Source organism: Natator depressus, chromosome 16 (assembly GCF_965152275.1).
Source record: "Natator depressus isolate rNatDep1 chromosome 16, rNatDep2.hap1, whole genome shotgun sequence".
Classification (NCBI taxonomy): Eukaryota; Metazoa; Chordata; order Testudines; family Cheloniidae; genus Natator; species Natator depressus.
The window spans coordinates 14,011,822-14,025,191 of record NC_134249.1 but is presented as its reverse complement, the minus strand read 5'-3'; the positions used below and the strand labels follow the sequence as shown (position 1 = coordinate 14,025,191).

The window sequence follows — 13,370 nt, the reverse complement described above, 5'->3', positions numbered from 1 at the left end:
TTCAAAGCTGCAGGGCGAGGTAAATAGTGCACTACATGTTTCAATGTATAGTTTAAGTCACAAAGGTGAAAGATAAGTTCCCTTCATCAGACTAGGGGGCACTCCCTGCAGTCACACAGAAGATGAATGTGTCTGCTAAAGGGATAAGCAGTGAAATAGTTAATGTTGTTGCTATTTAAAATTGCCATCCTTAGGCTTCAGATCAATACCCCATTGAGATTAACTGAAGGCAGTTCCCACCTCTCTTGTCTATCTGGAAGAACAGCCTGACTACTGCCCTGGGTCCCTGTGGGAAGCTTTGCTGCACAACCAAAAGAGTTAGAAACATATTTTTATGATGGTTCCTCCATAATTTTAATTAATATCATCATCAAAGCACTAGTACAGGCTCAGTCTTACCCCTGGAAGGCTTTCTCCAATACAAAAAGATAACTGGATTTGCTTTCAGGTTGTTAAAACATGATGGGGAATGAACTAGAGATTCTAAATATCATTTTCAACATTTCAGCTTTGCTGTCCCAAATAAATTATTTATAGTCAACCCTGAGCACCTTTAACAGTTTGCACTTTACTGTCATGGGACCAGCAGAGAAAGAACTGACTCACTATATCCCCACAGATGGCCTCAAATAATCAAGAATGCTGATGTACAACCAAGGAAGGAAAATAAACAGTCTGGTTTATACTCAAACAATAACAGGAAGGAATCAGCTGCTTGCCATGTGGAGGAGGATAAAATGTGCAGGGAGAAGAATGGTACTTTCAAGCCTCTACTGTTTTCTAGCTATGATGGACGGAAAAAATTACAGTGTAAAATCATTGTCAGCAAGGCTCGGTATACACTAGAAGTGAAAAGGTGTTGGGACAGATCATTGCTTGTAAAACCCGTACAATGCTTTGGGTCCTCACACATGAGCTGTAGCAGGGATTTTACAAGCTCTGTATTGATTTGACTGCCTGGGTTGAGCTAATTCATGTCTGGCTGACCCAGTGCAGTCTGTGTTTAATTTATCACTAGAGTGAATGGAGAGCAACAGGTATAACAGCTGCATACATTCCAACTGGTTTTGCCTAAGAGACCATCTCACAAAACAGAGCTACACTTTTCACTCCAAATGCTCTGCTACAGGGTCTTGAGAATCCTGTTTCCCCTGCTTCAAGCATCCCTGTGGGTAGTTTTAGTGGAACTCCCTAGTTATGGGTATATGATGGCCAGTCCTTGCTGCAGGTCGCTATAATGCACGTTTGACCTTCATGAGCACCATTGCCATGAGAGAGCAGAATCTTGTGATAGCTTCCTACATTTTTTGCTTCCTATAATGCCTGCTTAAATAAAAAGTATTAATTGTGCTGGGATCTGGCCTGAGCTCCCTTTGCAGAGCCTTGGTTGAGATCATAGAAGATCAGGGTTGGAAGAGACCTCAGGAAGTCATCTAGTCCAACCCCCTGCTCAAAGCAGGACCAACACCAGCTAAATCATCCCAGCCAGGGCTTTGTCAAGCTGGCCCTTAAAAACCTCTATGGATGGAGATTCCACCACATCCCTAGGTAACCCATTCCAGTGCTTCACCACCCTCCTAGTGAAACAGTGTTTCCTAATATCCAACCTAGACCTCCCGCATTGCAACTTGAGACCATTGCTCCTTGTTCTGTCATCTGCCACCACTGAGAACAGCCCAGCTCCGTCCGCTTTGGAACCCCCCTTCAAGTAGTTGAAGGCTGCTATTAAATCCCCCCTCACTCGCCTCTTCTGCAGTCGCAGCGGAAACAAGCCCAGTTCCCTCAGCCTGTCCTGGTAAGTCATGTGCCCCAGCCCTCTGATCATTTTCATTGCCCTCCACTGGACTCTCTCCAATTTGTCCACATCCTTTCTGTAGTGGGGAGGCTCAAAACTGGAGGCAGTGCTCCAGATGCGGCCTCACCAGTGCAGAATAGATGGGGAACAATCACGTCCCTCGATCTGCTGGCCATGCTCAGCCCTTTCTTACACAGCGCGAGTGAAGGAGCCCCTCCACCGCAGGTGCCCCAGCAGGCATCAATGCAGGTAGCCAACAAGTTTAACCCCGGCCGTGCTCTGCCCCCGCGACTCCACATCTGTTAATGCGGTTTAAGAACGACGCCCCACCCCCCGCCACGGCATCCAGCTCAAGCCCCACCCCCTCTGCCACGGCAACCACCCGGCCAACCCTCGCTCCTCGCCCTGCGAACCGGCGCGGCCCTTCCGGGTTTGGAGCCGGGGCGCTGCCGCCGCCGCCGCCGCCCCGTCCTGTGCTGGGGCGATGGGGCAGGGGGCTGTACGGGGCGGCGGCTACCTGGTGAGGGCGGCGCACACGGGGCTCAGCTGGGGCGTCGCTCTGGCCCTCTTCCTGCACCGCACAGGTGAGACCCGGGGCATTCCTCGGGCCGCCACCCTCGGGCCGCCCCGGGATTCCCCTCGCCAGGGGAGGGCCGCTCCCTAAGCACCGGACGTGAGCCCCTCGGACCCCGGGGCCACAGGCGGAAGTCGGCCTCACCTCGGGCGGCGGGGCCTGGCTGCTGCCGCCATGAACTTGCTTTTTTGGCCCCCTCTCCAACTCACCCAGATTTGCCAGCTCAGGATTATTCATTATTATTCGTGGAAAGCTCGCGCTGTTGGCTGCTTTTCTTACAGGCCCATCGCCTGGAGTCATGCGATTGTGAGACAGCTTTCATTTTTAAAAAGTGTTTGGCCCTCATAGGCTAGAACAGGGGTGGGCAAACTTTTTGGCCTGAGGGCCACATCGGGGTTGCAAAATGGTATGCAGGGCCGGTTAGGGAAGGCTGTGCCTGCCCAAAGAGCCTGGCCCCGCCCCCTATCCACCCCCTCCCACTTTTTGCCCCCTCACTGCCCCCCTCAAAACCCCCCACCTATCCAACCCCCCTGCTCCTTGTCCCCTGAGCACCCCCTCCTGAGACCCCCCCCCGCCCCTAACCACCTGCTGGGACCCCACCCCTTATCTAAGCCCCCCTGCTCCTTGTCCCCTGACCACCCTGACCCCATCCACACCCCTGCCCCTTGACAGCCCCCCCGGGACTCCTGACCCATCCCCCGCTGCACACTTCTTGTCCCCTGACCGCCCCCTCCTGGGACCCCCATCCCTAACTGCCACCCCAGGACCCCACCCCCATCCAACCCCCCACTCCCTGTCCCCCCCCATTGGGACCCCACCCCCATACAATCCCCCATCCAACCCCCCTGCTCCCTGTCTCCTAACCACCCCCATCCCCGAACCTCCGCCCCATCCGACCGCCCCCTGTCCCTTGACTGCCCCCGGGACCTCCCCCTCCCCCTTTCCCTTGCCATGCCGCTCAGAGCGGCAGGACAGGCTTGTTGGAAAGCCTGGGACATGGGTGGGCACAAGCCACGTAACTGCAGGGGAGGGGGGACAGCAGGGGAGGGGCTGGGAGCTCAGGAGCTGGGCCGGATGTGGTCTGCAGGCCATAGTTTACCCACCTCTGGGCTAGAAGAATAATATGAAAATATGAACTCTGAAGACTCAAAAACCAGAAAGCTGCCCTTGTTCATTACCTTCAAATAAGAGATTTTTTTAAAATATGTTTTGATGGAGCCAGACTTGTGATTTTTGGACACTTGAAGTTGGCAATAGTGCACCATCATATCTGGCAGGAAAAAAAATTACCTCCAAGCTGGGGAAGTGAGAGCAGAGGAAACTGCTATATCCCTACCCAATACAACTAGATCCCTGTCCTACTCAGATGGGAAACCTCACTCTTATTGTTTGTAGGGCGGGAAGGAGGGTTGGTATTTCACATTTGAGAAGACCTGGTGCCTACTCCAAGGAGTTTACAATCTAATCTAGTCACACAGTATAATGGAAAACCTATAAACCATGGGGGGTTATAATAAAAAGTACCTTCTGTGGTATTTGATTAATATAATGCTTAACATAATCACTATTGATCTCTTCATATATAAATATTGTTTTTACTGGATTCTTTGACCCTGAATCTTACTCTGGCAGCTAGATGCTGCGGTGATAGGCACTTTTTAAATGCAGCTATCATAATAATTCTAGAATAGTTTTATACAGCACACTGCAGAACAGCAGGAGAAGGTGAAGAGAGACTGAAGTACAAGTAGTGTTTGGGGAAGGACTTGCAAATCAATGGGAAGCTGTTTGCTGATCTTTTAAGTATGTTGTAAGGGCTCTCTGTAAATAGTTCCCCTTATAGAGGGGACAGCCGTGATGGGTCCTGAGTTCCTGAGCAGTTGAGGCATACTTTCCACAGTTAATATGGAATTCAGCCCCACTTTGAATCCTATAGCTAATAAGATCAAGGAGAATAACTTGTTGCCCCAAACATTTCACATGGACTTACTCCTTCTCTTTACTCTTTCAGATCTGCGAAAGCAGGAAGAGCATGGAGAGTTGCTGCAGCCACTGATATTTGTCTTACTAGTTCTATGCTCTGTCTTGCTGTACTTTGTAGTGTCTCTCATGGATCCAGGCTTTGTTGAGTCTGATGAGGAAGAGAAGGTAAATCATTCTGTTAACCTGAATCATAGTTGACTGAATGAAGGAAAGTGGGAACCAACCTTCCTGGTTATAAAACCTGTAGATTTCGTTTTTCTTTGCAACATACTGGATAAGAATATGCAATATAAACTGTCTTGACATTTAGGATAGAGGACTCTTAAAATGTGTACAAAAGCAGAAGAGGTCACGGAGTTTAGGTTCTATAAAGTGAGCCTCAGGAATCACAATTTTGCTAGGTGCATTTATCATACTATGCCCCCTTCTGAATTTCCCCTAGCACTCACGTGCTCTCCCACTTTGTTTTACTGAGAAGAACAGATAGCTGCCTTATATCCCCTCACTACTGCCAATTGCTGTGCATATGAAAACCAGGAAAGAGGTGCAAGCTGGAAGGAAAGTATTCCTTACAACTGTATTTACTGAACAAGGTAATTATTCTGTTACTGTATCCCTCTTGAAAGATCTATTTGTACAAAAATCAGATGAGTGCTTTAATTAGATGGAAATATTTCCAGGTATTTTATATGTATCCTTCTTTAACATGCTTGGACACCTTATCTTGCCTTGTACAAGCCATTTAATATCCATTATCACTTTAATCTTCCAAAACTTAAATGAATTTTGATCTGTATATATAACAACTAGCACTGCTTATACTGCAAATGCATTTCCCTTGTATTTTGAGGCAGATAGAGCAGTCTTCTTACTACTTATATCCTATGTGGCTCCATGCCAAAGTTTCATTCTGTCTCCACACCCTATCTGGTTGTCAATGGCTAAAATAGCCCCACTCTCTGAACAGTTATGTGTGTGTATCAATTGTATTAAGTAGGATTTCATGGGATTCCCTGCATTGCTGAGGTTGTCATACACTGTGTTGGGTCTATCTCCTTTGTCTCTTAACAGCTTCTGTACTTCTCAGGGAATTGTTCTCTATGTTTAATGTTCTTAAACCGTGAGAGAGTTGTGACTATAATACTGAATAAAAAAGAGACAGCTGACTAATGGCTGCTGAGACACTTTACATCCCTCTCTCCAGAGTCTGGAGTACAAATCAACCATGCTGCTCACCCTTAGGATGTCTACACTATGAGCTACAAGTGTGATTCCCAGCTCACGTACATGTACTTGAGCTAGCTCTTATCGAGTTACTGCAAGTATAAATAGTAGCCGTGCCAAATACCAGTTTCAGGCGGATTTGTACTCTGCCCCGCTAAACTGTGCCTTTGCTGTTGCTGCTTGTGTTATATGGCTGTGCTACTATTTATATCAGGGGTCAGCCACCTTTCAGAAGTGGTGTGCCGAGTCTTCATTTATTCACTCTAATTTAAGGTTTCACATGCCAGTAATACCTTCTAAAATTGTTAAAGTGTATCTTTCTATAAGTCTATAATATATAACTAAACTATTGTTGTATGTAAAATAAATAAGGTTTTTAAAATGTTAAGCTTCACTTAAAATTAAATTAAAATGCAGATCTTATCAGTTTAGTGTGATCCTTGCCCTTGCTTTCCCTTGCTGAGTTTTCCAATGTCTGGCACGTATTTGGATACTTTAAGCTGCACACAGGCTTCTGAGTGATCAGTTGTTAACTGGCTCCGAGAGGGACAGAGGACAGATTTCATGTGTGAAAGTACCTGTTCACACAGGTATGTGGATCCAAGTGCTGAAAGCATTGCAAACACGATTTTCTTCTAACAGTTAAACATGGGCACGGATGTCCAGTAGGTCAGAATAGATGCCCCATGATCTCTCTCGGTAGCTTCAAGTGCACTCCGCAAATCTCTAAACTTTGATGCCCACAATTCTGAGCTTTTTAACTGAATGAGCTGCATTTCAAAATCTTCAACACCCATCCACTGAAATATAGACAAATCCAAGTCGTGTTCATTGAACTTTTCAGGTTTAATTATAAAAGGAAGCATTGGACCAAATCGCTGGAAATCTTGAAATATGTCAGAAAATTCTGATTCCTGTTCTTGCATGTACATTCTAATCTCAACGTCAAACGCAGTGCGCTGTTCCACGTGGCATGATAGTGATGTAAGCAGCAAATCAGGACTTAAAAATATCCCAGTACGGTGGCGCTGGAACAACTTTTAAGGTGGGGGTGCTGAGCTGTGCCCCCTCTTGTCCCTGTCTGCACCCCTCACAGCCCCAGGCTGGGTCCAGTTGCAAAGCCCCGGGGCTGGCGGCCAGGACTCCAGGCCGGCAGCAGAGCCCCCCCCGGACCAGTGGCCAGGTCCCAGGGCTGGCAGCGGGCTGAGCGAGGCCGGCGGCCGGAACCCCAGGCCCGCAGCATAGCCCCCGGGACCGGTGGCCAAGACCCAGGCAGTGTGAGTGCCACTGAAAATCAGCTTGTGTGCCGCCTTCGGCACGCCTGCCATAGGTTGCCTACCCCTGATTTATACTCATGCTAGCTTGACGAGAGCTAGTGTGTGGATGTATGTACAAACTGGGAATCACCCCTAGCTTGGCATATCGAAATAGTCTTAGGTCCCCTCTTTTTTCTTATCACCTTTTTGTAGGTAGGGATGAATGAAGAGCAAAGAGTAATGATGCCTCAATTTCCAAGCAATGTTTGGCTGCGGCGCTGTGGATACTGCATGCTGAAGGTATGTGTGTACAGCAGTTGGTCAAGGAACTGGGGTAACTGCTTGGTGAGCTGGTGTTCATCTGGCTACTTATCTTTTGTTATTGCCCAGCACATTATTATGCTTAGCCATCACTCAGCTGTTGAACTGGCTGGAGGCATCACTCATTTCTTGTAAACTTACAGTATTATCTTGGTTGAAAAGCCAAGGCAGGAGCAGACAGAATTAGAAACTTGGGTTCAGGTACAATCCTGAAATGAAAGGTGACTCGAGCAGAGTGTGTAACTAAACATTTTTAATTGGGAAACTGTTAATTTTCAAGATTAATACAAATATTCTTGGCAGTTCACAAAAAGTACTGTTCTCTTCTTACTCCACATTGGGGAAAACCCTGCTTCCTGCCTCCTTGTTGCCATGTCAACTGAGGCCTCACTGCATCTTCAGAGACTTTATTTGAAAGTGTCTTAGTAAAGTCAAAAGGTAGAGTTCATCTGGGTGGATTGTGTAGCATGAGCAGATTTCTGGCAGGTATGAGCTTGTTTAGATGCTTAGGACCAAAGAAAAGCTAGTTTTAACTGTAAAAAGCATAGTTTGCTCTTTTTTCTCCTTCATCCAATTAGTTCTTGAATATGCATCCCTGAAGCCCAGAAATGCCTGTTTTCAGTCGCAATCTCTGTCAGTTTTATACAATCCAGGGTTGTTCCAGCTTCTGTAAATACCTGACGACTGACCAGCAGAAAGAGCTATCAGCCAGCTTGTTGTTGAAATAGATAAGAGACTGGCAGACCATATGTGTACCTCAATAAGGGGGCATGTCACCTGTTGCCATCATCCCTTCCCCAACTATGCCTCCCCATTAGTCCTTGGACCAGTCCTCCTCCCAATATCAGGGGAGGAGTGGATACTTCTCTCCTACCCTCTCATCCACATGCCCCTGAAGACAAAACAAAAACCTTTTCTTATACACACTCAAAACATTCCCTTGAATGGCAGGTGCCCTAGTTTTTCACTGTCCGACTTTGGTCACCTTTTTCTTAAATATTCACAGTTCACTGTATTGAGCTCGTTTCAGCTAATACCTTTCCTTATATGTTTGCAGCTTTATTCTGTAGCTAGTTAAGGGAAGTTTTATAGCAAAGTACTGGCCATGGGCAAGTCATTTAATCTGTTTTCCCATCTGTAAAAGCGGGATGATTTTCTTTGTAAGGCATTATACAAGTAGTATTAAAATAATTGTTTTTGAAGGGAGAGTAGAGGGAACTGTCTCACTTTGCAGGAGGATTGACCTAGATGATTTCCCAGCTATTTTATAGAAAATAGGGCATTGGATATGGGTAGACTATTCTTAGTATCTGCTTATTCCACAGCAACCAATGCGAGCCAAGCACTGCCAGCTGTGTCGGCACTGTGTACGTCGTTATGACCATCACTGTCCCTGGATTGAGAACTGCGTAGGAGAGAGGAATCATCCACTCTTTATAGTCTACCTGGCTGTACAGCTTGTGGTTCTCTTGTGGGCCTTTCATGTTGCATGGTAAGAACTTTAAGTGGCAGCCTCTGGCAGGGACAGTTTGTCTTTGAGGTCTTGGAGAGTTTTGATAAGAGCTGGACCTTCCAAAATCCTGCTGAATGTAGAGCAAGATAGCAATGGCTGGAGTTAAGCTGGTATGTTCTCTCCTTGCTTGTACACGGTAACCAGCTTTCCTCACAGCACCACTCTGATTATTGCCACTGAGGATTAACATATCCACTTAAGCAAGAGGGTGTGGTGTTCCTTTAAAACAGTGGCTCTCAACCTTTCCAGACTCCTGTACCCCTTTCAGGAGGCTGATTTGCCTTGCGTACCTTCAAGTTTCACTTCACTTAGACTACTTGCTTACAAAATCAGACATAAAATTACAAGTGTCACAGCACACTATTACTGAAAAATTACTTACTTTCTCATTTTTACTATACACTTATAAAATAAATCAACTGGAATATAAATATTGTACTTACAATTCAGTGTACAATGTAGTATAAAGTCATTGTCTGTATGAAATTTTAGTTTGTATTGACTTCACTAGTGCTTTTTATGTAGCCTGTTGTAAAACTAGGCAAATATCTAGATGAGTTGATGTACCCCCAGAAGACCTCTGTGTACCCCCAGGAGTACACATACCCATGGTTGAGAACAACTGCCTTAACACTTAAAAAGCCTGAGTCCATTCAGGCAGTGGGAGCAGATGGACAAGGCAGTTCTAGAACGGGGGATCATTTAAAAAGCTGGAAATGTGATTTGACTTAAATTGTCAAACAGTTACCTGAGCTACAGCACTTAAAACCAGAGATATAGGACAGACACTCCCTGATAAATGAGGGGCAGGTAGTCTTACTTACAATACAACCTTGGTTTTTCCAGAGGTAACAGCAACATCAAAACTTCTGGAAAAAGAGGGGAGCAGGCTTTGGCATCTGGCAGTAGATATATTCCATTTAAAGTCAGCTGCCATTCTTTCCACCTTGTTCGAACATTGTGGGACTTTCCACGGTGATGTACTGTTTATTCAGTTGACAGAACTGAGGTGATTAGTTATGCAGTTTGATATTTTGGGTTGTAACAGTCCATATGGCTTAGCTTTAAGCTTAAACTAAATGAATATAAAGTAATTTTGCATTGTTGGTGACTGTTTAACTTTCCCTCAATTATTGTGCAACCTATATTTTTAAATGGCAGGCAAGTGAAACTCCCCATAAACCATCTTCTGTTAGTGTCTCCTGGCTTTGTTCTCATGCAGCTCTTCTCATGCAGTGCCAGTGGACACTCGAATTGTCAGGAGAACTTAATTTGTACAGAGGTATAGATGTACAAGATCTTTTTCCGATCTCAGTTCCAGTGTATTTAGAACTTAGCTTTGTTTTGAGTCTTGGTGCTGCAGCTGCTGTCAAAGTTTATACAATGCTTTGAAGCTGTAAAACACTGCAGAAATATTATCAGCATGCAAATCAGGAGTGCAGTATTTATGAGTCAAGCTGATTTGTATAATCTAACCCAGTGTGATTTAGCCATGTTTCTCTTTTAATTAAAAGGTCAGGCCTTTACTTCGAACAGTCTTGGGAGTGGCTGCAGCACAACATCTTCCTTCTCTTGTCCTTCGTTGTGATAGCCATATTCACCATTGTAGTGATGCTGCTGCTGGTTTCACACTTGTACTTGGTCTCATGTAACACAACCACCTGGGAGTTCATGTCACACCATCGCATCTCCTACCTCCGACACTGTGAGTCAGACAACCCCTTTGACCAAGGTGTCATTCTCAACCTCTGGAGATTCTTCTGTGCCTACCGCCTCGTTACATGGGAGAAAATATACTTTCAGGAGGATACGGACCCTGTTTAATTATAGAATGTAAACTCAGCCAGGATTTAATGATGTAATCCAAGTTTGATTACAAGAGGGAAAAGTACAACTACAGTGTGAGCTGAAATAGTCATTCAGGTTTTAACTGATAGAGGCTGCTTGTCATGGTGCATCTGTGCTAAGGGCTTTAAGAAAGAAATTTAGAGGATTCTCAGGAACAACCTCTGTGTGATTTGTTAGAGAAAGCACTTGTGTTGTAACCCATTTCCTACTGCTTCAATGGAGGGGGAATTTAGTCTATAATGAACCATGCAACTTGTACGACTATCCCATCCGCAGGAGCAAGTCTGCTTACAAGAAGATTAAGTGGCAGTGTGGCTCTATAGTTGTTCTTCATATCCAAGTAAAATAACTTCTATTAAAAGGGGACTTCTTAGTTCTGGGCAGCAAGGAAGGGATGATTTCTGGTCTGAGTGAATGTGTATGCTAGTCTTTACATCTTTTTGCTAATCATATTCATCAAGCCTCTTGAGGCAAATGCAGGGACTTCCTGAATAGCTGTTTTCACTTATTTTCTCAGTCTCCCCTCCTCAGTTGGTGCCACATCCACTCTAGGGAATAGCAGCAGAAAGAAAAAGTTCATTATTGATAAATCAGGCCAGAATCAGTTTAGGCAATGTGGCCTTTCTTCAGGATAATTCTTACTGTCAGGACCGATGTGCCTTAGTGGGAAAATAGTGGAAAGTTTTGAATGAATATTTGGACAATGAAAAGCAAACCTCAGTTTGACCGCATGCAGGAGGTTCATGCCTTCCACCAAGATTTGAGCTTTACAACTGCTAATATGCCTGAGAAAAAGCTGTTATGCACCAAATTCAAGTTTTGAACTGTTAAACGTATGCTTTGTGATGGGGTGGCTATTTAGATACAAGTCAACAAAACGATACCATTGACTTAAACATAATGAAATGCTCATTTAAAACCGACCATAGACTCAGTTATTTGATACAGAAATTCATGAGTTTTCAGTGAATATAGACTTCTCAGATTTAAACCATTCTTGAACAGAAAAAAATAACATTTGTCAACTGCATTATTTGTGCATCTCAGTTACTCAGCTGTAACTCACCTATAGCTTGTTTGGGAAAAGTCTCCCTGAAAATATTGTTCTAATTACATATTCTTAAATTAAAATAGTAAATGGGTGAGTGGCAGTGAAGGAGATATTTCTGTATGCCCTGAGATGGTTTTTAACTGGTAACAGTGGGCTGGAGCCAGAATCCTTATTTCCTTGCCCAGCTGGTAATAGTACTGCTAAATCCATGTCTTGATGTTTTCCTCACTACCATATTTTGTACTGTTAGGTTTTCAACTTATTTTACTTTTTAACTCAAAAGGAGAAAGTCTCCTCTTTATTTTTAAAGTGTTAAAGTAGGTGCAGGTACTGTATTAAAGATACTGGGAAGATTTCTATTTTTATCTAAGATGACACTAACGAGTAAACTTAATTTCTTCAGTTTAAGCAGAATGGACAGTGAAATGAACCTGTTTAATTACAAGTTCTTATATGGCATTGCAAAGATTGTGTGTCAGTCCCCAGCCTCAAAAAAGGAGAGCCCTCCGCACTGAAACTTAGTCCTGAAAATATTTCTAATCATCAGGTTTTGTAAAAACTGTTACGCTTATTTGGTGCCATAGTATCTTTCATTACTCAGGGGTTAGCACTTGACACGAGCCAAATGGATGGCTATCACGTTGGCAGATTGCACTCAGGTTTCAAGGTAGGTAAGCTCTCTTAGAATACTGTTATACTCTGAAAAAGCCACTCAAAGACAGCAGTAGGGTCTATGTTTGTGTCTGACACCAGAAAAACATTGCAGGTTCCTTGGGGCCGGGGCTGTGTCTTGCAGAGGGCAGAACACATTATCAGCACTGTGGTATGTGAATGTCAAGATGGGGTCTTTCTGGATTGTACATCTAATTGCAGAATCCTTTCTTAATGGTGAATTTAGTTCTGTTGATGAAGTATCTATCTGTCAGACTAGAGTTGACTTCACGCTTAGCTGTGTTGGCTCTATCACATGGAAAAAACAGTAGTCAGTATAACTGAATACACAAAAGTTAGATTTTTTGATGGGATGGTGAATTTTAAAAAAATGTCTAGGCTGCCATTGAAAGATATTTGCAGTTTACATTTTTAAATGCTCTTAACTGTGTCAAAAATAATTGTAAATCATTAAAAGATTAGAACTAGTTTTTGCTGTTCTCTATACATTTTTCAGGTTTAACCCTCAGCGTAGAGTCATCTAGTTCTCCTGCAGTAGCGCTATGCTGTACCTTTTAATATCTGTTAGAATGTAAAAAATCATGGAAACATGCCAGTCTTGACCAACACATTTGGGGCCAAATGTGAGCAGACAATGGCTGTTTAAACAAGGCACCGTATAGACACACACCTTGCCTTAAACTGGCTTTAAGGTTAGGAGGAGATAATTGGTAGTGTGGGTCAATTTCCCTTTGCGAGAGATTAAGCAGTAGTTATACTTGACTGTGGGAATGGGTGGGCTGTTTTTCTTCCACACAAGTACATATACTAAAGCTCTTACCTAAGTAACACCTTGAGCACTTCAGCAAATCTTGATTTAATAGGGACTCCTCTCTGGTTATGCCCAGATCCTGTCTTCAGAACAAGCACAATCAATCCTTCACTGGTAAAGTCTATCCCTGTAGATGAAGGGTTGAAAAAGCAACATCTACGTGTTCCCATTAGCCTTCAGCAGGGATATTTCTTCTCTAGCCTACTAGCCAAAGCCACAAGCCAAAATTCTGTTCCCTGCACATAGTAACAACCATAAATGTGTAGCAGTTCAGTCTGCACTGTGAAGTGCAACCATGTTGTAATTGCCCCCGTAGTTTATG

General features: G+C 44.3%; 1 protein-coding gene across 3 annotated transcripts; it reads left to right on the top strand.

The window, feature by feature from the left end:
* Positions 1–227: 227 nt before the first annotated feature.
* On the top strand, positions 228–12,704 carry ZDHHC12 (zDHHC palmitoyltransferase 12). 3 transcript variants are annotated; one of them, XM_074973824.1, is made up of 5 exons: positions 228–756; positions 4,381–4,517; positions 7,046–7,132; positions 8,479–8,645; positions 10,181–12,704. In XM_074973824.1, exons 1-5 carry the CDS (start codon positions 738–740, stop codon positions 10,488–10,490), a joined length of 720 nt encoding a protein of 239 aa, XP_074829925.1. In that variant the 5' UTR covers positions 228–737; the 3' UTR covers positions 10,491–12,704. The 3 variants fall into 3 exon arrangements, with proteins under 3 accessions (XP_074829925.1, XP_074829924.1, XP_074829926.1); XM_074973823.1 differs by lacking the exon at positions 228–756 and adding an exon at positions 2,259–2,379; XM_074973825.1 differs by lacking the exon at positions 228–756 and adding an exon at positions 6,421–6,560 and having other exon boundaries at positions 4,408–4,517.
* The last annotated feature ends 666 nt before the right edge of the window (positions 12,705–13,370 follow it).